Source organism: Nyctibius grandis, chromosome 15 (assembly GCF_013368605.1).
Source record: "Nyctibius grandis isolate bNycGra1 chromosome 15, bNycGra1.pri, whole genome shotgun sequence".
Classification (NCBI taxonomy): Eukaryota; Metazoa; Chordata; class Aves; order Nyctibiiformes; family Nyctibiidae; genus Nyctibius; species Nyctibius grandis.
In genome coordinates this window covers 1,332,301-1,357,229 of record NC_090672.1, presented here as the reverse complement: position 1 = coordinate 1,357,229, position 24,929 = coordinate 1,332,301, and the positions used below count along the sequence as shown (strand labels likewise).

Here is a 24,929-nt window from a genome sequence, read left to right as displayed (position 1 = left end):
CCTTTCATGACCCTGCCCCAAATTCAGAACACGGTCTTGCCTGAGTCATGTTATTGCTCTGGGTCCCATTTCCCTATGTGTAAAACTAGGGGACACCTTCATTCCCTTCTCCCATACTTCATGTACTTCTCCAGAAGATCAGGAGCTCTTTGGGATAGGGACTACCCCTCTCCTCATCAAATCCATACAGAGCTTTGCACAACAGGAGCACTCTCTCAGCAATGCTGAAGCCATGGTCACCCACCAACAGTCAAAGAGCTCTGGGTAAATCGCCAAGATGACGACAGCTCCACATGTGGATTTAGGGTCACGATCCTCAGTTTGCCTGTGTGTTTCAGGAACCTACCGTGTCCACCAAAGGCAGCTGTGATCCAGGTTGGGTACTTTCAACAGGAACCAAGTTGGCCAACAAAAGACTGGTTAATGGTACTAGATCCTACTTGGTCCATGCAAAACCCCAGCGTGAAGCTCAGGCTAGGACCCACCTGCTCTGGACACAGTTGCTGGGGTGGCTGTGCGCAGGTGGCTTATCTCAAAGACCAACCGCATTGTTGGGTTCAGAGGGATTCTCTCATTGCTTGCCAGGGTCAGCACCTGCATGTGGCAGACAGACAAATGTCTCCCCCAGGAACAGGAATGAAAAGCATTCAGCACTTTGCACTAAAAAGCTTGGTTGCTGTCAGCCCAGTTCCTCAAGGCAAAGCAGCTGATTTCAAGGAGGTAGTAGAACGATCCCTCTCTCTTCCACGACCCAGAAGGAACAGCACTCCCTTAAGGTGGGGAAAAAGGTGTAGGATTATGACCCCACTCTATTTTTAAAGGGCATGAAGTTATGACCATGGCATCTGCAATTACTCATGAATCAACTCTGCAGGAAAGGGAAATTCCAATGAAAACATGCTTTGAGCTATTTCCTTCATGCACCATTTTCTTTACTCAATATTGTTTGGTATATCTGAAGAAACATAATTGCATTATTCTGGGAGGTGTTATTTCAGCATCTGCGTTTCTCCGAGGCTGAATCAGGACATGCAGTCAAAGAATACCTGCTTCTTTAACTTGTATTCATTACCTTATTATCATCCATCACAGTGTTAAGAGACTCAATCCACATTGGATCAATATCTCCATCTAGTACCATCCATTTGGGACCATCATGTGTGATGTTGGCCAGCTCTCGCATGATTGATGAAAACAGTCCTGGGAGGGTGACAGGGATATGTTGATGAACACTCAAGTTGACACCTGCTCTAACAATTTTCTCCAGCAACTTACTAAAAATTATCCTAGTTAATGCTTTCCTCTTAAGCATTCAAAACTCTGCGTCTGTACATAAATATTACTATATCACAATATTGGTCTAGTCCACTTTCAAGAAAAACAACATTATTGGTTACCATCACTGAAAATGACTGCAGACCTACACACAAGCTTCATTCCCACCGAGAATCATAAGGGGTAAGAAAAGTGAAGAGCAGATACTCAGAGGCAAAAGCAGGCGTGAATTACACAATGCAGAGGAAACCAACTGCCAGGAAATTCTTATAAATGCTTTTTTTATGACTCAAAGTATATCAGGGAAATCAAGATGCATTAAACGTTGGGTCATGGCTTTAGTGAGATTGAGGGGAGAACAAGGACCGAATGACATTGAGTGACAGAACAAAATGTCGGTAAAATCAAGGAGACAGAGAGGATACAGTGTCTTGAGGGGAGTAAATAATGAATGTTAAGAAGACCAAGAAGGCTGGGAATAGAGCAGCAGTACTGCAGAGCAATTGAGAACTCCACAAAACTCGCTCTCCTTTACACATGAAAATACCTAGGGAGATGCTGGTCTTCATGAAAAAACATCAGGCAAACATTAAAAAAAGCCTCTCTTCTGGTGAATTGAGAAGCACACGTTTTTCTCTCCAGGACAAGCTATTTCTTTGTGATCCAGATGAGGAACAGCTAGTGGCATCATATGACTGAAGACAAAGCTTGTGCACAACAAATGCAGAACAGCTCACCTGAAACAGGTATCTGATTCTGAGATCGGGTCAAAAAAAATAACACTTCACTGGCTCTGAGTCAACTCAGTTCCTCCCATGTTGGACACATGCCCTGGAAACCACTCCAACATCATTAGTATCAGAAATAGCTACTGTCTCAGAGCGTCGATGCTTCCCTCATATACACCACGACAGCAGCAGAGAGAAAAGTGCCTCTTCCCTAACCTCGTGCATCCACACCACAGAGCAGACTTGGGTTTTAAAAGAAGAGTCTGGTTCTAGAAAGAACACTTAGGGTTCCCTTGTGGGACCTTTTACCATCTAACATGTATAACCTTTTCAACTCATGATAATGGAAGGAGTGACAGGATGAAAATGGGAAGAGGAAAAGAAGGGGCTGATCCGTAAGGGAACACATCATCTCTTGTTAGGCTGTGGGGAAGATTGCCTTGCTGGTCTTTGATGACAGGAAACAAAATTTTCAGGAATGGTTAATGCAGAAAATATCTGCCTTGAAACCTCAGGGACGAGTTCCATAAGCTCCCTTGAAATGTTACAGGCTAGAAACCACTGGACAGCCATCTGTAAAATGTCCCTCCTGCTGCTCAGGGCCACCGCAGCCCTCGATCTGCAGTCACTGCTGCAGCCGGGCTGCAGAGTTCAGGCTGTAGCCTGCACTCCTCTGTCACTTTGATTTAGGGTCCCTAATTACAATTAAAAAGAAATTAACCCTGGCACTGGAGCAAAGCAGGGGTTCAGGAGGGGTCCAAGGCGAGGGCCAGGGGAGGTGGGTGGCAGCTCATCTCCTGGCGGACTTCTGGCCAAGGATGATTTATGGCAACATCTCCCGTTACCTCCCCCACACCTCCCAAACCAGCCACACACGTAAATCAAAGCTGCCTTTATGTATTAGTCACAACCAAACGTTTTCACTCCAGATCTCTGTAATCTTTCAGCAAGTTTTAAATGCTCATCTTATTTTCCTCAGGAGTAATCAGGATCAACAGACTGGCAAATGCTGGTGCACTAGAGAGATCGAGCAGCAATATTAAGTGGAAAAACATCACTTTAAGGCTGCTACATGTGTGCTACCAGCAATGGAAACCTAGGGGTGGAGCATTTTGGGAGACCCCAGTGCACACCACAGGGCAGGAGGGAACTCTCTTCCATCACCAGTCCAGCCAACCCCAAAAAAATTGCCTGCCCCATTTAGGAACTGGTAAGTGTTGGTATTAATGGACATGATAATTATTCTTAGGGCAATAGGATAAAGTAGGTTTATGCTATACCTCCCATTAGAAGATCCAAAAGCTGAAACACACTATGTGTCCTTTCAACAACAAACTACCACGTGGCTGTGAGCAGCAGACCTCGGCCTGGGCTTTCAGACCCACATACAAAGAACCAGTTATCCTGCTGCTGCTCAGGAAGTTCATTAAAGATATCCTTTATCTACAGATTCAGGCATGAAAAGACACTTACCATCTTTCCATTCTCTTGTTGCTGGGTTAATGATGCCAAAAAGCTCATCGTTGGTGACTGCCTTGGGGTTGAGGTCTGTCCAGACAGGACGTCGCTTCATTATCTGGTAAGTCTTGTTCAGGGATCTCATCACCTGAGACTTGCCTGTGCCTGCGTTACCCACCACGAAGACAGAGTGCCGGACCGTCAGCAGCTCCTCCAGCTGCACCACCTGAGAAAAAAACTCCCAAATTTTAGACAAACTGAAGTTTAGATCTACAAAATAGCTCCCATTGGGCCTCTTCTTTAGAAAGATGTGACCCAGAGACACAATGGATTTGACATTGCGTTTGGTCTAGCCACTCTAATCATGATGGGTGAAAGTCTGAGCCTGCAGTCAAACCTCCAGCCCTGTTTACATCTGATAGCCTTCAGCTCATGAGGCTCTGCTCTCCAGGGGCCACACTTGCATGAGCCTACCAGAGTTTGCCCCTTTGTAAACTCAAGAGACTGAGCCACTGCTGGCTTCAGGGGCAGGTGCAACTGCATCAGACCCAGCATAGCTGACTCTCCTCCATCGAAGTCTGCCTGCAAGGGGAATATTGTGCAGCGTCCTCTTTGTAGAAGCAAAGATGGTTGAGAAAACCCAAACTACTTGATGGTGATGTAGATACAGCAGAAGATCACTTGGTCTTACTTTGAGCACAAAGTTGTCCTCAGCCTGCAGCTGGAGGTCCAGCACAGCCTGCCTCACAAATGACTCAAAATTCAGGTCACGCTTCCGAGGCACTTCCAGCGCAGGGAAAAGATCCCCAATCAGCCCCATAAACACTGGCACATCATCAGTCACAATCTTGGGGATGTTGAAGTCACGAAGTGAGCGCATCAGAACCTGGTCTTCAGGTCGCTCTGGGTCATCTCGCTTAAGAGACCCGGCAACAACTAGCACTGACTTGATAGCGCGCAAGCCCCAGTCGTAGTGATCCTACACAAAAGGAAGAAACAAAGGAGGGATGAGTTTATGCTTAGACAGTACATCACCATGTAGGGAAAGAACCAGCATCTCCAAACTGCCAGACAAGTCAGCAATGGAAATACATCCACGTCTGTTATTTGCATTGTGGCCAGAGACCTCCACCAGCCTGAGTTACCTGATTTTCATTTCAGTAGGTGAGATTCCCATCAGGGATGGTATTAGAGAGTCAAATAATTCAGCCGTTTGTACATCACATGGGCTCACAGTTGGCAGTAAGACAGCAGTAGGACTTGCACTCCACAGATCTAAGCAATTTGTTTCACCTAAATCATAAAGCAGTTAAAGCAAGGACAGTCGGACCCCTGGATCTGCAGGAGCGATCAAGGTGAAAGGCTTGTTAGTCCATTATGAGCCCTCAAATGCCCAAGTTTCTCCATCCTGCCAATCACAAGCTTACAAGCATGTTTGGTCTCAGAGGCAGCCCACCAAGCAGGGCTCAGTAAAGACATCGCTGAAAAAGGACCACAAAAAGGCATGAGAGGAACTCTGAAGACAACAAAAAAATCTTTATATTTCTACTCTGTTAAAACCCTCCAGAGCACAGCTCGACAGCTGACTGCTTTGTGTGGGATGCCACAGCTTTCACCAAGACCTCCAAGACACAGCACAAAGTTTCCGTGACAAGGCATCTCCCACCCAGCCCCATGCTGGCACAGCCAAGATCAGGTTTTCCATCTGGAGTTCTGATTCAGCTCTTCTTTGCACCCAACTTTGATCTATACAAATGATGACAAGGAAAAATCTGTTTTGCTTTGCACTGAAAGTGACCCTACTTGGTCAGCATCTGACAAGACCTGGAACCATTAAGCTGAACTCAGAGAAGGACAGACACCATAAACCCCTTGCAGGCAGGAGAATCAATAGGAACTAAGAGACTGGAAACCAAAGGGTCACTGAATACTACCCCAAACATGGTGTCATTTGAGCCCACTGAAAGATCTCTCCCATTAATGCAGCTGGTCAAGTGCTTATGTCTCTGCAGACCCTCCAGTAAAGCAGTCTGAAAGTTTAACTGCTTTGATGGTCACAAACCTTCTTTTCTCCCAGCAGCTAGCACAAATGCAGTCATTAAATAAAAGCCATGAAGCTTTAGCCATGGAGCCGAGAGGCAGAGTGATGTGTTTCTGCTGATTTTGGAGATCAACAGGCTTCATTGTACCATCCAGCCACAGGAGTGGGCTCACCTGCTTGGACAGGAGCTCTTTGCAGAGTTGGTACAGAGTAATGAACTTCCTGGCTAACGCCCGGGCCTCAATGAATCCCTCGGCCACCAACATAATTTCACAGATCAGCTCAAAGTCTGGGACAACCATCGCGCATGGCCTAAAAAGACAGGTGAGAAAAGATTGCAGAACAAGTATTTCTTGACTACAGGTCTTAGAGGCAGTGGATTTGCAGCTTTATCTCCAGAGCTTCTCCTGTGAGCCAGGTCACACTCTGCCTTTCCCATCACAAGGGACAGAGCCCCTTTGCCCTGCCTCTGCATTCCCAGACCCAGGCTTGTTGTGCAAGACAGAAACTATCTGCAAGTCTCCAAAGCAAATGAATTCCCCAAGGAAATTAAGTCAAGCCTGAATGTTCCAAAAGACAATTTCTGCCAGTCTTACAATACAGGTCACAAACCCTGACCTGGACTTACCTGAAGAGTGTTTTTAAATTCTCAGGAAGCTCGGTTCGCCCTGCATAACCAGGGTTCATGGTGATGAAAATGCCTACTGAGGGTACTAAGTTAATGTCTTCTCCAAGAAAACTGAAGGATTTCTTCTTCTCCCGTATTGCATCCTGCACACTCTTCACCTAGAAACCAAGACAGTATTATAGTATCAGTGTTCAGTTATGAAAAACACATCAGACAACAGTGCTTACACTTGGCCCCGTGATGGATGGGGCTTATCACTGTTTTGGTTTGTTTTTTTTACTGGCCATATAAAGCTTTATACAATGTTTGGAGTAAATCTCTATGGCAATATCAGTCTCCCATCAGAATCAGACTCTGACAAAGCAGAAAAGAGAGCTGAAGAGACTGGGCAGTCAAACTGCAAAGGAGTTGCAAGAATTTGCACCTTTACTCCATTAGACAATGATGGACGTGGGTCAGGAAGAGCAAATCAGGAGCAGGAAACACCCCCAGCGCTGCCTGCATCTCACCTTGCTTTTGATGTGACCTGTGGGACACTTCTCAACACATCTCACAGCAAAAACACCACCAAAGGCTAAATCGTCTCTTTGAACTTCCCAACCTAGCAGAAGGCCAAACGCATGAGACGAGATGCAGGGCTGTCCAGGCGTCCACAACACAGCCAACACCCAAATGCAATCCCAAGAGTATGACACAATACTCCTGATTCTCTTCACCCATCTTCACCTCTCCCCACACCACTGCTCTTCATGACATCCTAAAATCCTCCTGTGCCTGCTCTGTTCCTTGACTAGGCCCAGAAAAGGAGCAGCATTTCCCAGTAAACTTGGTCTCAGCTCAATTGCAAACTGATCACTTGATATTGCTTTTAAAGATTTTGGGATATCAGATGCTTAATTTAAAACCAAAACCACAAGGCAGAAGTTGTAAAACCTCCCCTGACACCTTCACTCACTAATATTATATTGGTTTTTATATTTGCCTGATTGCAGCTTTGTTCTTCTCATTCCTCACCTTCCAAAGAGAGCAAGTTTATTAAAGCTAGATGACTTTCTGCAAACAGCACTTCAGTGAGGGAGAAATCTCTCTATATTCCCTACTTTAACCTTACTGCTGTTTGCCATCTTAAAGTTAAGCAATTAATCGAATTTTTCTCTGTAAGGAACCATATCGACATTAGCTGCATGACTAAGACAGCCAATTAAACATCGCCATGGTTACACTCCTAATAGCAGCCAGGAGACACGATGATGGAATGACAGCCGTGCTGCTTTCTTCAGATGCCGTGCTCCAGCCAGGAGCGAGGGAACCATTAGCAGTTGAGTCATATCTGGGCTGCTTTTGTTCAGCATCCCTTTTTATTTTAAGATCCTCAAACACTTTTTTTCAATGACAACTTTAAACTAGAACCTGACGGAAGAGAAATTGAGAGGGAATGATACATACTCCTGTACCCGCCTGGGGCTTCTTTGGGATGTCATGTAAGGTACCAATTATGAGGGAAAGAGAGATGAGAAGAGTGAGGAGTTCATGTAGGGGTTCAGAACAACGTCTTTGACCGAAACATTTACAAAAGTGTAGAAACTTCCGAGCTCTAGATCTTTTTTTCTGTAATACCAAGCCCAAAAGGGGATCTAGAAAGAATTCAGCACCTCAGTCAGACATTGGGATCCTAAAACCTGCACTCAGCTGACACTTGAGTCCAGAAGAACTTAGAGCTTTGGCAGCTCGGTTTTCAGCACTGAATTCCCCGAGGCTCAAAACTTTCAGTTCTGCCCATGTCAGAGCTGTCTCAGTCTGGACAGCGCTGGGCAGTGCAGTTGAGCACCCATCCTCCACTCAAACTGCCCTGGTAGCTGGATTTACATGGCATTTTCAGAGGATACCAATGAGATTTAGGATCTGGACAACATCCAAACACAGCTCTCCTTCAAAGCAAGAGCCAGAAGAGATAGCAGGGCCTGCTCTCATCCTGCTGTCCCATGGTTATACCTGGGCTACCCCAGATTTCAGCCCCTGCAAAGGGGATTCACACCCACAGCACTCACCCTGGGTGCCCCTTCACCCCCCACTGGGCATGCACGACACGGGTACAGAAAACCTCTCCTGCAATCCTTTCCCCTGTATAAAATATTCCAGATTTCCTCATGGGCAGCTAAAAGGAAGGGAAGGAGGAGGCAAAGTGCCAGATTATATATCGGCACAAGAAAACAGGACTCTCTAGCATGATGGGGAGGGCAGTCTCCTTTCCAGCCCTTCTCCAAGGACTGCTGCTGTGCTTCACACAAGACTCAACAATAAAATGCACTGAACAGTTAAACTACAGAGGAGACAATAAATCATTCGACAGGGAAAACACCTATGCATAGCCGGGCACAGCTCAAATAGCTCTCTCCTAGCTTTAATCCCACGCTGCCGGGGTATCCTGGGCAAGCATGTAAGCAAGGGCTGCAGATCTGGGGCAGGTTCCAGTTACCAAGTGTCACCCAGCTGACCCTGGCTTTCAGGAGCACCCACGGGGCTGCACGCATTCCTCTTAGGAATTATGCCACTCAACCAAGAATACCCTCCAAAGCCATTTCGCAGAGCTCTCATGACAGACACCGGAATTAAACCTACAGCCATATGAAAAGAGAACGAAGGAAAGAAGACTGCACAGTCTTGGTGACAGGTAAGTGTTAAGAAAATCAATCTTAAATGTATTCCTATTTGCTGAATACGACATACAACCTGTGCCTGGCTGGAGGCAATAAGTAATCCCCAAAAGTCCAGCAGGCCATAAATCTACCCCAAACACCACCCTCCACGAAAATTATTCCCTACATGGCAGGCTGAGTGTCAAGGCAGCTCTCCTCCTTAAAATGATGCGCTGCAATTATCTCACAGCACATGAATGACACAAGTGTCTTCCTCGGGAGGAACAGGTACAGAGCCATGGTGTATACTGATCTGGGAAAAGATGCTACAAAGAACTGCCTCAACACAAACGCTGTTACCAGGGGAAGAAAAGAAGTGACAAAAATGTTTGCAGCACCTAACTGCTACGTTTTGTCAGTGCTGTGATATTCATGTGATTAATCTTGGGATATAATCCCTCACCTGCCTACCCACAGAACTGAAACTGGCAACACACACTTTCCACATTTACCCTTGTTCCAAAGGCTGCAGCGTGGCTCTGCCTTGTTTGTATTTATTTATGAGTGTTTCTCCACTTACCTGTACAGCAACCACAGAAAGAACCTCAACTGAGATCCTGTTAAATTCGTCAAAACAGCCCCAGGCTCCCGTCTGGGAAAGGCCTTTGTAAATATTCCCACAAGACTGGAAAAAAAAAAAAATTACAAGAGTGAAATCACAAATGGAATCAACTCTAGCAAAAAATGGATTTTATTTCCCAGCCTATTTATAGCAATTTACAGTCTATTGTGGGTATTTAGAAAAGTTCATGGAAACAGCAGGCACAACTCAGTTACAATATTTACAGCTCTGCACAGTTTGACACTTGATTTCCTAATTGTACTTTCTCGATATATCTGTGCACTAGTTTCATTTAAAGGTCACCTGTGCAGAATTACGGACAGCCCCACTTCCTTGGAGAGCCCAGAAGCTGAATAAAATATGATCCGAGGCTACCAAAATCACCGTACCATGCCAGACCAGCAGAGAGCACGACTCAGCCTAACGATTCAGCGTTCTGCAGCAGCTGAAGGTTCAGCACGTTTTGGCCTTATTCCGGGAGAGGATCCTGAGAAAACCAGGACAGGTCCCTGCCCACGCCAGGGCCTGTCAGACTGAGAGCATGCCAAGAAGAAATGACCAGGGTCGAAGTATCAGCACAGCCTCAGTCTCAACTGAACAGGTTGAAATGTTTGAAGCATTTCACATGGAATCTAACTCAGGAAGGGAAGGGAAAGGCGTAACGAGGCAGGGAGCACAGTTCGTCTCTCTGCCTCCTGAAGAACGTTGTGCAAGTCTTAGAGAAGAAAAGGGAGGAGGATAAAAAGGTGTTCAGCAGAAAGGAACGTAGCAGGGATTTGAGAAGAGGTGGTGGATCAAAGCAATCTCAGCTGGATCACTCTCATCCTTCAGGTTCCGTCAGGCCCTGAGTATCCCCAGCCCCACGTGATGGCGCTGCGGCCGAGGTAGAAGCAATACCTTGTAGTCCATCTGCTCAGAGCAGTTAAACACATACACCATGATGCCCAGGGCTCGCCCCAAATCTTTCGTAGTCTCCGTCTTGCCAGTGCCTGCAGGGCCCGCAGGTGCTCCGCTCATGGTCAGGTGCAGCGACTGGGTCAGGGTGATGTAACATCTTTCACAGCAAAGGATGAAGGAAAAAAGGAAAGAGACTGAGACTTGGTCCAATGGGTCACTCTTGGGCTGCAGAGAAATGGCACTAGGGCACAGAAGAGCCTTTTTTCTGAAAAGCTGTACATGAGCAGAGTGCATGTCTAAGCTGAAAGTCCTCTTGGGCATTAATTACCACCTCTGCCCAGCTAGGTTTTCTCCAAGAGATACTCATCTTCCACCGGGGTCTGCCCAACTTCTTCTCATCCAGGTTGTGCTTTCTTTGGATTCTCATACTACTCATTGATATTGGGCATGTCCCAGGCAGTATGAGAAAAGGTCGGCTTTTCTGAAAGACCTTCCTCTTGCTTCCCAGTGCTCTTCAGCCCAAAGGATCCCATTTCCCATCACTGACAGAAACCTGCTCAGATGGCCTATGAATGACCTCACTCAACACTGCAGCAAGCCCCAAAGCTTCTCCATCATGCTGATGGTGGACACCAGGGAGATGCCCACATGTGGGTGTCTACATTCCCTGTATAAGACACAGAGCTGTAGCTGATACAGCCAACAAAACCTGATAATGCATGGAGGCTTGGCTCAGCTGACTAACATGGGTGACTAGAGCCACCTGAGATGCTCCTGGCTACTGAAATATCACATTGGGTGGAAAGATATGACAAGGGGTCCACAGGAGACTTGCACACTTCTGGATTGGCAGCTGGAAGCCAGGTAAGACAACAAAGAGCATCTCAAGTCACCCTAGGTGTCCCCATTGAGACAACTCAACCAAGTGGTAGATGTCTACTTCAAACCAGCACAAAAGCTTTCTAGACTGACCAACTCTATGGGGTGTGGACATCTTGTGCACAGGCAGACATCCATAAGAGAATGTCTTAATCTGTGAGCTGAATCCCACCCCAGGATCTGAGCCACGGATACCCCAAAGGGTACCACCATCAAATCACAAACCAGGTGAGAGTTAGAGCTCTGCCCCTGGATTGCTGGAACACATAGAAAGAACAAGAGGGATGCAGATGTCCAAACTAAATCCATCTTTGGTTGGCAGCTCTTTCTCCAACTGCATGGCAAAGCCCAGCTATGACGGTGTTTCCCAGGTACTTACCTGTCGGTCAGTGGAGTGATCACAAGCCGAGGGGTATTGCCAAGGTATTCGTAGGAGTACAGGAACTGGGCGTCACAGATGTTGGCAAAGCAGTGCCGTTCCTCATCCGACCATCTGTGCCGGAGCTGTGACAGCCAAATGAATGCCTGGGCGTTGTCGACCTGCAATGCACCCACAAGCACTATCATGGGAAGGCCAGGGATGCCAGGCACACACAGCTCAGGTGCCAAAATGATGACTGCAATGAAGTTTTCAACTAGGATGCACTGGTGTGCAGGACAAGGGAGTCCCTGTGGCCCCAGACCAGACCAAGAAGGCTACAAAAAGAAAAGTCCAAACGCTTTTTCTTACTTTCTAAAGTCATAACTGACACTGTATCCAGCAGCCTCCCCACACAACGCCATCATCCACCAACACGTGCCTTGGCAACAGGACGCAGGGCCACCCTCTCACTCCTGGTGTGAATGTGGCAAGTACAACAAGCCCCTTGGTGTTGCACGGCCACGATACAGAACTGCACTGCAGGCTTATGGTGGCTTTCTGTTTCCTTACCGCAAACGTTGTAGAAGTAAAGCTAGTCACGTATCTCCCACTGAGACAGGCAGTGATCTGAATGGTCTGTGGTTGGTCTATCACTCCTGTAACCCCTGCTCCAACCCCCAATGCAAGACCATGCTGAGCTGCGAACACAAACCTTCTGTGCTATCATCTTTGCCACCACATCCCGAGCGTGCACATCAATGGTGCATATGGTCATGATTTTCTGCCTGTCACCCTTGGAGAGCTGCCCGATCAGCATGGTCACGAGGGTGTTCAGCTGGGTCACTTGCTTCTTGTGATACTCCTTCATCGCATTCTCATAGCCTTCCTCCACCCTGGCGAAGGCAATCCCAACCTCAGTTGTCCACCAGATCTGGGTGCAGCAAAGAGCCACCTAGGGAAATGGGCTGGCTCAGTATCAGGGAAAACACGAGAGGTTCCTTACATTCAAGAGCATCTGATCCACAGGGAGATCAAGGATGAAGTATTTGTGGTATGAAATTAAGTATTTTTTCATAGAGCAGTCACAGCAGACAGGACAACAGGGATCTGCCCCATGACATTCATTTAAAACATCATATCAGTGGCAGACACATTTAGCAGCTACTTATTAGTAAATCAGCACCTTTCCCACACCTGACACATCAGGGGAGGAAGAGCTGGAGACCATGAGGCTGTCAGAGGTGCATCTGAGGGGCTCTTTTCTCTCATTAGGCCTCACCACTGTTTTTCTGCTGCACCTCTCGCTCCTCTGGGTGTACAGACTCCTCGTGACCCACATGCCCAAGCCCCCGAGCTCTGTAACCCAGCCAAGAGTGTATCCTCCCTGAAGCCCCAATCAGAGCATGGAGCTCAGCGTGGAAACTCCACCAGCAGATTGTCAGGATAATGGACAACTCATCCTTCCTGGACAGCACGCACAGTGGAGGCCAGAACGCCCCCATACACAGCTAGAGGCCGTTACTGAAAGAAGGGAAGGTCTGGAGGGGAAGCCAAGCGCTGCCTTTCCCACGTGCCAGCCTGAGTGGAAATGGGGAGCAGTGGCAGATACCTGGGCAGGGTAGTCAAAGAGCCACTGTTCCCTCGGCTTCTCCTCATAAGCCATGACAGCTTCCGTCATCTCGTCTCTCACAGTAGCCCTCATGCTGTCTAGTACGTGATTCAGCCAGACCTCCACCTGGAGAAGATATTAAATCACAGTAACACATTTGCTCTTCTTCAGCGCCTTTGGTAATTAGTGAAGATAGGGAACGGGACAAGCATCTCAGCTCTTGGGTTAAGCCTCAGCCTCTTTCAGACTGGGTGAATTTAGTCAATTCTGGTACTGCAGGATTAGCATCTATTTCCAGACACCAAGAATACAAGGCAGATTTTTCTTGAACTCCAGCTATAGGAGAAACCAAAATGAACTCCACCGATAAGTAATTTAGTTTGGCGTGTTCCACCTCCAGGCCATGACAGAATCACTCATGGGACTTGGGTACAAACTGCCAGCAGCAGGAGAAAGCTGCTGCCAAACTTGGGAACACAATTCCTGCTGAATTTAGTATTTCACAGGCAAAGCCCTCACTGAGAAGATAGTTTAACTGCAGCACGCTCCATCACTGTGGAGCTCAGTAACTGGTATTACGTACTTTAGCCTCCTATAACAGTCCACGGAGAAAGGTGCAGCTACAGGGACAGATAAGCTGAGCAGTAGTTTGATTCTTAAGTTTCGTACTTTAACTCATCCTACGTAAGAAGGAAGATTTGGAAAACAGGAAAAAAGCCTTCTCTTTCAAAAGATACCCATGCAGAGGTACTATGGAATAGCTTAGCCTATGTTCAATCTGCATTACATCCCCTTACTGAGGATATCTCTAACAAGCTGTAAGACTAATCTTCAAAACGTCTTAGAAAAATTCACATTAAAAAAACTAGTTAGAAAAAGGCCACAGCCCTTTCTCTCGCTGTGGACTGCGACACCTATGCCTCACCTTAGTGACGACCTATCCAGAGCGGGACCAAGAACTGTGGTGTAAGGAGGAATTAAATTACACACTACCTCTTCCACCCTTTGTCATGTCTTAGCAACAGATGCCCACACAAGGAGCAGGAGAGCAGACTCCACTGGACAGTTTTGATAGACAAGGTCTTCCCTCTCACCTGCCCACTGCAGTCACAGGGTTCACTGAAGCTGACGTATTCCTCCTCTCTACTGTACATTCCCAGGCCAACCTTGGTTGCCTTTTGCTCAGAGTCCAGCTGGAATTTCATCTTGGCCAAGTTGTCAAAGAGTTTGGAAAGATGACGTTGCACCTGCAAAAAGAATGGTATAAATAAAGCGACTGAGACAGTATAAGCAGAATGGAGATCACCATACATGTCACAGGCACAATCATGTTCACGAAGCATCATCTTGGACATCTTAGTAGCACCACCTTTTGTCATACATGGCCAGGACACTGCCAACGCAAGCCTCTTGTTGTCTCTCACAATACTTCCACCTAATTCTACATAATTTAGAAAACAGACATGCCTTAATAAATCATATTTCCCCATTGGGAAATCTCCCATACAGGGCAAAAGCACAGAAAGCATCCAAACGTTGCATGACTTCCTAGCCCCAATTTCCCTACACGTCGTGATGAGAGGTCTGTAGCCATTGCTCCACCTCATCCTATTCTCAGTGCACTGTGGAGCTTTCTTCACTATGAAATTTTCTGGTTTTTCACTACTAGAAATCCAATTTTGTGTCAATGAAAAGTCATGAATTCTCCTCCAGAGAGAAGACAGACCTTCATTTCTGCCCAAGACCCATGACAAACAGCTCAACAACCCAGACCTTCTACAAAATCCCCCATCTTGACCAAAAGCACTCTTCCAGAAGGAAAAGAATAATTCAGTCCTGTCCTGTTCACACCCGGCCGAGTTTGAAAAGCCTAGGGGGAGATGCTATCATCGCTGCTGCAGGCTCTCAACATCAGCACCTGCCTGCTGGGAGCTGAGCAGGTCACCAACGCTTCTTCTAGATCACTACATAACACACAACTAAATCACTGCATGTGTCACGCCACTGTCAACAAAGGCGGGCTTCTCCCAGGACTGATGTTTCCTTGGCAAGGGTCAGCTCACAAAGCTGTCCCAGACAGGAGCTGCCTCTCTCAATGAGCCAGAGACAGGGAGATGGACAGATTCCCATGGAAGGGATGAGAAATGAGAACAGCCTGTGACACCTGGTGCTCTAATGCTTTCAGTGATAGACGGGTGGACTTGTCCATTTAATTCTTACTCACTGACTCACAAAGGATTACAACACTCCTCACAAGCTGTCCTGCAGGTAGACATAGCTTGGTAGTCTTCTTACGCACATTCAAGCAGGGCCAAATCCTGTACGGTGCTAAGAACCTCTGGGAAGCAAAGGGCGTTCAGCATCCCCCCCAGATAAGCATATCTCCTTTCAAATCTTAAGTAAATCACAGAAACCTTTTCTTACACCTAGAAGTTTCTGCTCACAAATCCCCGCTGTCCGTTCCCAGACCCTGGCCAGTCTGCAGGGCTTCGGACGTATGCCAGCACTTGGTGCAACCCTGCCGCCAGAGCCCTGAGTACACCTGAACCTGCACAAGTTCAATATGCAGTTCAAGAGGATAATATCATCGTGTATTTAATCCTCCTTTAGGAATTATCAGACTTTGAAACAACAGTGGAAAGGCTGAGAGCGTATCCATGTATGATTCTACTTGACATTTACTTTGATTTTACTGCAAATAGTTTTAAATAACAGAAAACACCAGGAATTTCTTCTTACTCCATGGAGCATTTCAACACAGTATATTTTCTTTACTTCCCGTGCTTTGTTTCCTCTCCATTTTAAGTATCAATCAACTATGTATTTATGATGCTCTGCAGGCTGAAATCACCCAGCAGCAGAACCAGATACAAGCAGTGATAAAGGTTATAGGCAAACAGCAGCATTTCCAAATGCACATGTAAACCTGCTCCGTTCACGTGCTCACGTGAACATTGAAAATGCTGACAAGCTTAAACCAAGTGAGATTACTTGCTACTGAAAGATGGAATAAGGAATTCATTCCTTATCCAACACTCTCCATTTGCTGTGAACTTTTTGATTGTTTTTACATACCAACCTCAGGATAAACAATGCATCCCAAACAATGCCGGCCAGAGCACAGCATTGCCAGGCAAAGTGGCCGAGGTTTCCTGACAGCAACTCCTGTAGCACTAATAATCAACCCTAACGCTGCTGTGCTCTGTATGAAAAACATCTGCAGGACTGAATCCTCTGAACTCCGTCCACTGGGGGACAGGAGGTGTCTGTGCTCCTCTGGGGAATGGGGGGAAGAGCACAGTGAAGCCATTTCCTAAAACAGGAAGGTTGCTACAAGTTCCTCCACAGGATGATCCAGCAATCCATCGAAGTCAACAGGAGGAATGGTATATTTGGAGTGATTTCGGGCACCATCCCCAGAAACCCAGCCTGAAGAGAAGTCTCCTCAGTCAGATGGTGCAGAGGCCCAGTGCGGGACGGTCAGATACCCAGCCTGGCCCCTGAGCTGCGCAGGGATGGATGGCAACCCAAGAGATCTACTTGCTTGCCTTGGCTACAGCCACCGTCTGACCATCGGCTATCTTACCTCTTTTCAGGTTTTTTCTTCTCTCCCCCTATAATGAGGACATCCCAAAAGCCTTTGTATGGGGGAAGGAAGAAGTGGTTGACTAGCAAATGCCTCTTCTGCCTAAAAGAAGCGACCTCTCCAAGCCATCAGTTGTCAACACTTCCACATTTGAAGGGCCAGTTTGTGGCTTTTTCAACAGCAGATGCTGTTTGGTGGCATCCCAGGTTGGGGATCCAAGGTTAGCAACAGGTTTTGGCTGAGATACTCAAGAAAGATGGTTTCCTCCAACCTCACTGTATCCCACCACTGGTTTTTTGGCATAAAAAACATAGCTCTACTCTGTGCAGCACTTTCAGAACCATTTGCAAGCATCACCAGGGTTAGATCAGACAACATACAGTGCACATGTTGCCTTTCAAAAATGTCAGATCAAGGCCAGCTGTGAAAGAATTATTATTAATCCAAGTGAGTCTGGGAGAAGAAGCACTCAAGAAAGGATAAGCTACAGGAGAGTTGCAAGACAACATCTTCCACTGTGACATTACTGACAGCTGGAAAATGCAAAAGTGATGCAGTACAAGGCATACCAGCTGTGGGTTGGTGCCATTGGAAAGAATATCCAATAAATCTGCAGAAGAAATGAAGTAAAATCTGGGAAAGGCCAACCTCTTCATGTCCAAATATTCAGCCAAAGCCTTCTCACACAGAGACAACCTGGGGAGACAAAGCAGATAAACAGAGCCCAGGACAGGTGGACAAATATCCCTTCATGTTTCATGCTGCAGTTCAGGTTATCAAGCAGATTCTCCCCTACCATGAAGAAACGCCAGACAGGAGCTGAGCCTGTAGGCTGGTCCTTTGCAACATTTTCCAAATAGATCAGCAAAGCACACAGTAACTCATAGATCTCTCTTTACTCCCAAGTGTCAAACAGCCTAAGAGTCAGAGAAGCCTCATAAAAAAGCAGAAACACAGGTGGAAGAAGAGGCTAGAAAGGGTTTGCAGTCTGACCTGCTGTTTTAGACAAGCTCTTAACTACCACAGATGATTTCACACTGGGATGAAAGTTTCCATAACTGCTTTTATTCTAATGAGCCGCATTTTAAAGTCTGATTCAAACCTACTCAGCTTTTTGTGTTTGCGAAGCCTGAAAGGAAACTTGTTTGCTCCGATCTAAAATGAATGTTTCACTGTTTACATGCTAAACTGCTGCTGAGCTTACAAAGTTCATAAATAATACGCAGCTAGTCCTCTATGAGGAACACTGGCTTTACCTGATTTAAAAAAATAAAATCTTTATTTTAAGTGGGTAGTTATTACTGACACAACAGCTGTCACATTAACTTTTACGTGTGCTCCAGGTAGACTAGCCCATATGTTAAGTGAGAAGTGTATCCATCTCAGGACACTGAGGTCTTTCTCATGGAGTCTAGTTATACCATGTGTGAAGGGTGTACACGCAGAGGTAATTTCGTAAATTAAAGAACATGTGCTCAGCTCTGCTGCAGATATCTCTGCTTGGACTGCTGAATAGATATTTAAAACGTTGTATTTGGGGTGGCAGTGAGGCCAAGTGTTATTAAGACCAGCTGAATGCCTAGCTTTGTATGTGTGGAAATCAATATTCAGGATGAGAGTTTGCACGTACACAAAGCCAGACTCCACTTTGGGGGATTCAGCGTGATGGATCACAAATAAAAAGACTCGAGAAAGATCAGAAATGCTGCACAGTCTAGGAAGAAAGCCTTGGAGCATAGGTTAAACTAACTTTAATTAGAGTTGGTCCCAGCCTCTGACAAAATCCTGGGACTGAAGTTCTACCTACCTACTCTGGATGTCCTCCAGCTGTTGGGACAGACCTGGTTTATTGGTGGCCTCAACTACATTTGGGGTTTTCTGAGCTTCACAGGCCAGTTCTTTAAAATCCACATCAATCCCTTCAAAGCGTTTGGAGTCCTAAAAAGTAATAGAAAGAACACGTTCGTTGTAAAACGTTAATTTTGTGCTAAAAGATCCCATCCTCTGGGTGCTGTCTTTGGGTTGAGGGGAAAGACTCTCTGCAGAGAGCCTTCTGTCCCGTGCAGAGAGGGACCTCTCCACCATTTCAGAAGAGGTCTTCCATCCACATGCCTGAAACAAGCCTCCAATCAGGCACTTGCCTTCTTGTCACTGTATCCCAAAGGGGTCATGGATAAAGTGATCCATGCAGAAGCCAATGCTTAGGACCAACCATTTTCATGGGATTGAATTCCCCTTTGAATATCTCCTCCTAACTCTTCCTCTCCCATGTCCAGATGAAATATCAAGTTTCTGTGGCCACAGCTGCAGAAGATGCTCCCACATGGGGGAAAAGCTACTGACTTCATGTGAGTTCACTCTTCCCCTCCTGCGACAGCGTAGGAGTCCCATCCCTGAAACGCGTATGATGACACTTGTAGAGGATAGCCCTTCCTTGCCTTGAGTAAGGTCACAGAAACCCCACGTCAGCAGCAGATGAACACACTGACAATTATGCTCCACACCTAAGAGAAACCCTGAATTTCTGGAGCTAAACAGTGAAGAATAAATAAAGCTATGTTCAAAATGTCTCTGCTCCTCCCTTCTTCCCAAGTCAGGCCTCCTGAGTGAGCCAGGACACTGAATAAAAGTGCTCCAAGCTTTCCTGGTAGCACTTCCGTGTTAACTTGTGTTCAGCCCCACTAGGAAGGCTCTGGCTGGAGGGTTGATCCCTCCCTCCCTGTGCACAAGCCATGTAGCCAGCTTCAGATGTGCATCCCATGCCCTGCCTGCACATCCCCCCCCAGCCCTGGATGCATCCTGAAGAGGTTCAGCCTTCAGAGGCTTTAAGCTTCATCTTTTCTTCTAGGGAAGGGAAGAGGCTGCTGATTCATGCCACCTGCCAGAAGAGCATTGAGATGCAGACAGCTGCCCAGTAGGATGCAGATTTAAATCACGATGTGATTTCATACATGCCATGAGGTAGCTGTTGGATATTAACAGCTCGCTGGCACACGGTACAGCCTTCAGGGCACTGGTTATTAGCACCTGTATATATTGCCCAGTAAGCGAGGTGTGCCCAGCACTCCCCAAAGCAGAGGGAGGAACAGTCCAAGCAGACCGAAGCGAAGGGACGGAGAGAGGGTGGTGTATCATCCAGGTGTCACCAGGCTGTGCACAGCCCCTCTTGGGTGTCAGTCCCTCGGCAGTGCTGTCAGTGACGGCAGGCCCTGCTCCACCTGAGACCTGATGTGGCACGTGGTTGGGGACAGCGGTGACACAGGCAATTGCTGTTCACCCACGAGGGAAAGGTACGGCTGTGAGCGGTCCAGAGGGGCCACGAACCAACATGGAAGATTTTCTTAAGACTCAAGGGAATCTGAAATAAGGCTGGAAGCTGGACTTGAAGACATCTCCGAGGAGGTCACCAATGACAACTATGTTCCATTCCAAAGCAGAAGTGGGAGAACAGCTGCTCTCCCCCTGCACCAGCGCTGAAGGCAGGGAAGGGGATGCTGCCAAAGCTGCCTGATCCAGCCCTGGTTTGACAATTTGCAAAGTCTGAGTAATTATCCCGGTCCTCTCCCTTCTGAGGAAAGAGGGAACATGCCTGCAGCACTGAAGGAAGCCAGAAGCCTCACACTTAGTCTCCAGTAACTCTGTATTTGCTACTTGACAGTGAAGGAGAGAAAATCAGCTTCTCAGCATGGCTCAAGCACAATCTACAGCACACAAACATCCTGGGGCAGCACTAGGGAAACTACCAGAGCACTAAGGGAGCCTCCAAAAAAGCAAAGCAGCAGGAGAAAAGCCGTGCTTTGGGGAACCTGGCATTACAGATAACCCTATTTCTTATAATGAAGGCTCTCCTCCAACACTTTCCAAACAGGAAAAATAGGATTTGGGGTTTCATACCTCAGGAAGCTGTGCCCGTATATCTTCTGAGCCTAAAAATATGCTCTCCAAGTGAGACCACGTACGCTGCACTTCAAACCAGAGAGAAATGACGGAGTCTGCGGTGGACAGCTTCCTCTGCCATGCAGAGACTTCCTCCAAGAAGAAAGCAATATATTTAGATGACATTAAATTCTGCAGCTGCACCTGGTTGTCTTCTAAAGTTTCAATGAGTTCCTCATCTGACTTCAGCAACAGGATGTTTGTCCGGGGGTGAGGCTCATATTGAAACTCCATGGTGCTCCAAGTCATTTTTAGCTCCTTCAGGATCTTCTCCATACTCACTTCTCGCACTGCTTTGTCCACAATGCCACGAACCTCATCCTCAAAGTTATGCAGGTTGAGCTTCAGGAGGTCAGCCAGCGTGGTGTCCGAGTCCATCACAAACCTCACACCCGTCATCTGCATCAGTTGATTCCAGTGTCTTTCTCTAATGGCAGGATTTTGAAGTTCTGCCACAGCTTTCAGGACCGTCAGCATGTTCTTCACCTTGCTGTCCAGCCCAGTGAAAGCATCCCATGCCCTCACTTCCTTATCCAAATTCCGAATCTCTCTTGCAAACTTTTTACACTCCAGATCCATGTTTTCCACATTAATATCCACCCATTTGGTGGTCTGCCAGTCATCAAGGCTAGTGTTCACAAGGGAGATCATATCCCAGAGCTCTTTGAGATGACGCAGCTCCTTTCTGCACTGCTTCAGTTGTTTATAATCTGGTACCATGACTTCAAACAGACCAGCTGATTCATAAATCGAGGTCATGGCTGACTCCATTTGTTTAATCTCAATATGCTTTGCATCCAGCAGTTGATAAGGCTTTTCAGTGTCAAACCTAGAAAGAAATGTTTATTCGTTGTAAGTGATATCGTAACAATTTCTAAAGAAAACATAAAATAAACAGGGCCTCTACGAGACAAAGCAGAGATGAAACGTCCATAGTACACATTGATGGTACAGCCACATGCTACTACCGACGCCACCTTAAAGTGATATTGTGCATTTGGCATCCAAATTCAATCTCTTGCTAACACTGGACAGTGGTTTTGGGGACAAAACACCCCAGGCATAACAGATACAACACTGTGAGAGGGTAGAAAATGTATGCAAGGGCTCGAGCATACATCCTCAGGACACTCAGAGATGATCCTGTAGCACTTTTTTTCCTCGGGGCTTCTCCGATGCTATAATTTGCCCATACCTGAACGGTGCTTCTTTCCGAAATCGCTCTCTGAATCTCTGCTGCTCAACATCAAACGCCGCACAGCTCTTGCGCAGAACTGTCATTTCGTTTGCCTGCAGAGGAGCCACATGCTGCTTCACAGCTATCGCCAGCTTCTTTATATTGTTCCATTTTTCTGGCAGCTCCTGCAAGCAAAATTTAAATGCTGGCAGGAGGTATTTGATATTCAATAGAATACGCATCTGATCTGTGTATGGATAATCACAGAACAGGAAAAGCAACGGATTCCGTGTCTGAAACTGTAAGGGAGTTCTGTCGAGATGCAAAGGCTAAACACACAATTTGGGATAAAACTTAACACTTATTGATAATTTTGAAACTAATGAAGACTGAGACCTTATAACTGATTGCTCTGATTGTCAAAATATATTCAATAACTTCAGAAGAAGGGTCCCAGACTAGATCCTGCAGTCCCAGGATGGTTCAGTGTTCGACAGAGAACAGTGATCCTAACACCAAGCCCAGTGGGACCCGGAGCCTGCTGGGAGCAGCTGAAGGCAGGAGCAGGGGCTGTGGACACCAGCTTCAGATCATCTAGCTTCACAGAGCTAATTAAGAAACAGAGCTAGAGAAGTTTTCTGCCAGCTCTTACAGCAGAAGATGATGTTATACTAGAAGAGAACTCTCTGGGGTTGAAGAGAACTCTCTGGAGTAAATCCCTCCAGCTTGTGTATACAATATTGGTGCTAAATAAGACTGGTTTCTTTCTCAGGTCTGCATCCAAGCTGCAAGTGCACAGCACTGCTGACAATCCACCCTCTGTACCTGGGATTTTCTTCAGAAAGGGATTTCATTTCTTCTCACTAGGTTTCTTGGGCCATATTCTCAGCCCAGACACTGACACCAGCCAAGGGCTTTGCTGTCCTCAAGTCCCAGTGCATTGCTCCTGGAGATACCACTTCTCCATGTAGTGTACAAGCCTACAGGAAAGACTTTGGGTTTCTTTTCATTCCAGTTCACCTAGCTGAGGAGATTAATGGAGACCCACCAACACTATGGAAAGAAGGGAAATAACATGGAGGCAGCAGAGAGAGCCCGAGTGGGGCCAGTCCCTCCTGAGGGGTCTCTTTCTCACATTTTATCTTACAGTCCCAACAGAAATCACTGTCCATGAGCTGCACAACCACAGCAGGGCACACATGGAGCTGCTCCCTTGTCTTCCTCATCCAAAATACCAGCTTCAAGCCCATCCATCTCCACGGCCATGGAGGGAGCAGTACCTAGAGGAACTTATTTCTGGTTTTCTCACCATCCACAGGAGTGAATGAATCATTCAACTACACATTGCTGTCACTTGCCAGAAAGAACAAAAGTGTTTTATTATCTCCTGCATCTGAATGGCTGCCCTGCATCCCTCATTTCTTCTATCAGAAAAATAAATCAGTTGTTTGAATGTACTTGCACAAACAGGCACCAAACAAGCAGCTCTTGGGCAGAGGAATTAGCAGCGCCGTGTTCCCCGCAGCACCATGTTTTATGCTGGACTGAAGCTGTTGCAGCAGCCAGAGCACCCATGTAATGCAGCTCTCCTGGTTTTCAGGGAGTCTATAAGAACCCAGGTATCTTTAAGACCCTTAACTATTCCAGATTTGGTGACCCCATCACCCACAGACCACAGCTGCACAAGCAGAAAATCAGGGGATTGCTAAACCCCACTCAGCTCCCGTGCAAGCCTGCAGCAGAGAACTGGAGCTTTTGCTGCACAGGTGCATAAGGCAGGAACATCTCCCCAAAAAGTCCTGCTTTAAACCTTGTGTCCTACACAGACCTCTCTGCCTACAGCACCCCATGACTACAGGGTATCCATCAGCGTGTAGCCACACGCTTCTCCCCTGTAACATCTTGGTTGTTGCCAGTGCTCATCTCCTGTTCCGCAAGGCTGGCTGTGCACCTCACAGTCTTTTCTAACCTCCATCTCCTGGTTCCCTTTCCAGAAATGAAAGAAATTCCCAAACTAAAACTGATTCATCAGAGCTACATGTGGAAAGGTGCCAAACACTTTCATAACCTGCTCCCAGTGATGTCCTCTGGGTCAAGCAAATTTAGTGTTACAGACCCAGTGGAGGACTGAAGTCCTGTGAGAAGGCAACTCCTCTGCCAACATTATCCTTCCCATCTCCACAGTTGCCAAGAGCTGGCTTATTTAAAAATAATTATAATTCAACCTAATTAACAGATGTATTTGAAAATGCATTAATTTTTTTCAAGAGTAATCGCTGGGAGTTGGAGCAGGCAATTCTATGTTTTTCATACATAACAAAAGGCTTAATCTCTGCGTTAAAAGAAAAATCTCAATATAACTCCAAAATTTACAGCTATTAAGGCATATCCCACAATAGCAAAACACTATCCACTGAGGCCCTCTAATGACAGGGAGTGGGGTCTTAAATATTCCTGCAATGCTCTTAAGCTCACACTCTCTTTGACATCTGCTACTTGGCAAATCGGTGTGTTCGCCACAAGTTTTCACCCACCTCCAGTTGCTTATAGACTTCCTCTGGGAGTTGTTGCTCATACATCTTCAGCAGTTCGATGGTTTGCTTCAGGGGCTCAAACATGGCATCGGTGACACTGTGCCTTTCTTTAACGGCCAGGAGATGACCCATAACCTCCACCAAGCCATCATAATCGCCTTTTTCGACCTTTTTGCTCAAACCTTTATCGGTAGTTTTTATGAACTCGTCAAGGTCAGCCAAGCTATATAACACAAAAGAGGAGTTCCTGTTGAAATAATTATCAGCCTTATGCCAGGCAGCTGGACTGGCATGGACAGGGGAAAGGCCTGGCTAACCCTGCCCATTGCATGGCAACCCACTGAGGGCATCAGAACCACAATTCATGCTCAAAGGGATCCATGGATGTGGTACAGCTTCCTGCAAGGAACAGATAAATAGGTTGGGAGTTCTCAGGTTGGAGAAAAGGCATCTGAGAAGGAGTATAACGGAGACCTGTGAGCTCAGGAGTGGTCTGGAGAGAGTGAGTTTGAAAGGACAGTTTTCCTCTTGTCTATTCCAACACAGGAATTCAAGATCCCCA

At 46.6% G+C, this 24,929-nt stretch overlaps 1 protein-coding gene across 1 annotated transcript in view; it reads right to left on the bottom strand.

The window, feature by feature from the left end:
* The window catches only part of DNAH9 (dynein axonemal heavy chain 9), a 207,577-nt gene that overhangs the window by 151,397 nt on the left and 31,251 nt on the right, over positions 1-24,929 (bottom strand). Inside the window, exons 18-34 of the mRNA XM_068413544.1 lie at positions 24,368-24,590; positions 21,852-22,018; positions 20,615-21,485; positions 18,528-18,658; positions 17,290-17,416; positions 14,229-14,381; positions 13,135-13,260; positions 12,238-12,477; positions 11,544-11,704; positions 10,286-10,442; positions 9,347-9,451; positions 6,131-6,288; positions 5,676-5,814; positions 4,153-4,440; positions 3,477-3,687; positions 1,073-1,200; positions 486-594 (exon numbers count right to left, since the gene is read on the bottom strand). Of these exons, the coding sequence (XP_068269645.1) occupies positions 486-594; positions 1,073-1,200; positions 3,477-3,687; positions 4,153-4,440; positions 5,676-5,814; positions 6,131-6,288; positions 9,347-9,451; positions 10,286-10,442; positions 11,544-11,704; positions 12,238-12,477; positions 13,135-13,260; positions 14,229-14,381; positions 17,290-17,416; positions 18,528-18,658; positions 20,615-21,485; positions 21,852-22,018; positions 24,368-24,590 (3,494 nt within the window). The remainder of the gene's footprint in view (positions 1-485; positions 595-1,072; positions 1,201-3,476; positions 3,688-4,152; positions 4,441-5,675; positions 5,815-6,130; positions 6,289-9,346; positions 9,452-10,285; positions 10,443-11,543; positions 11,705-12,237; positions 12,478-13,134; positions 13,261-14,228; positions 14,382-17,289; positions 17,417-18,527; positions 18,659-20,614; positions 21,486-21,851; positions 22,019-24,367; positions 24,591-24,929) is intronic.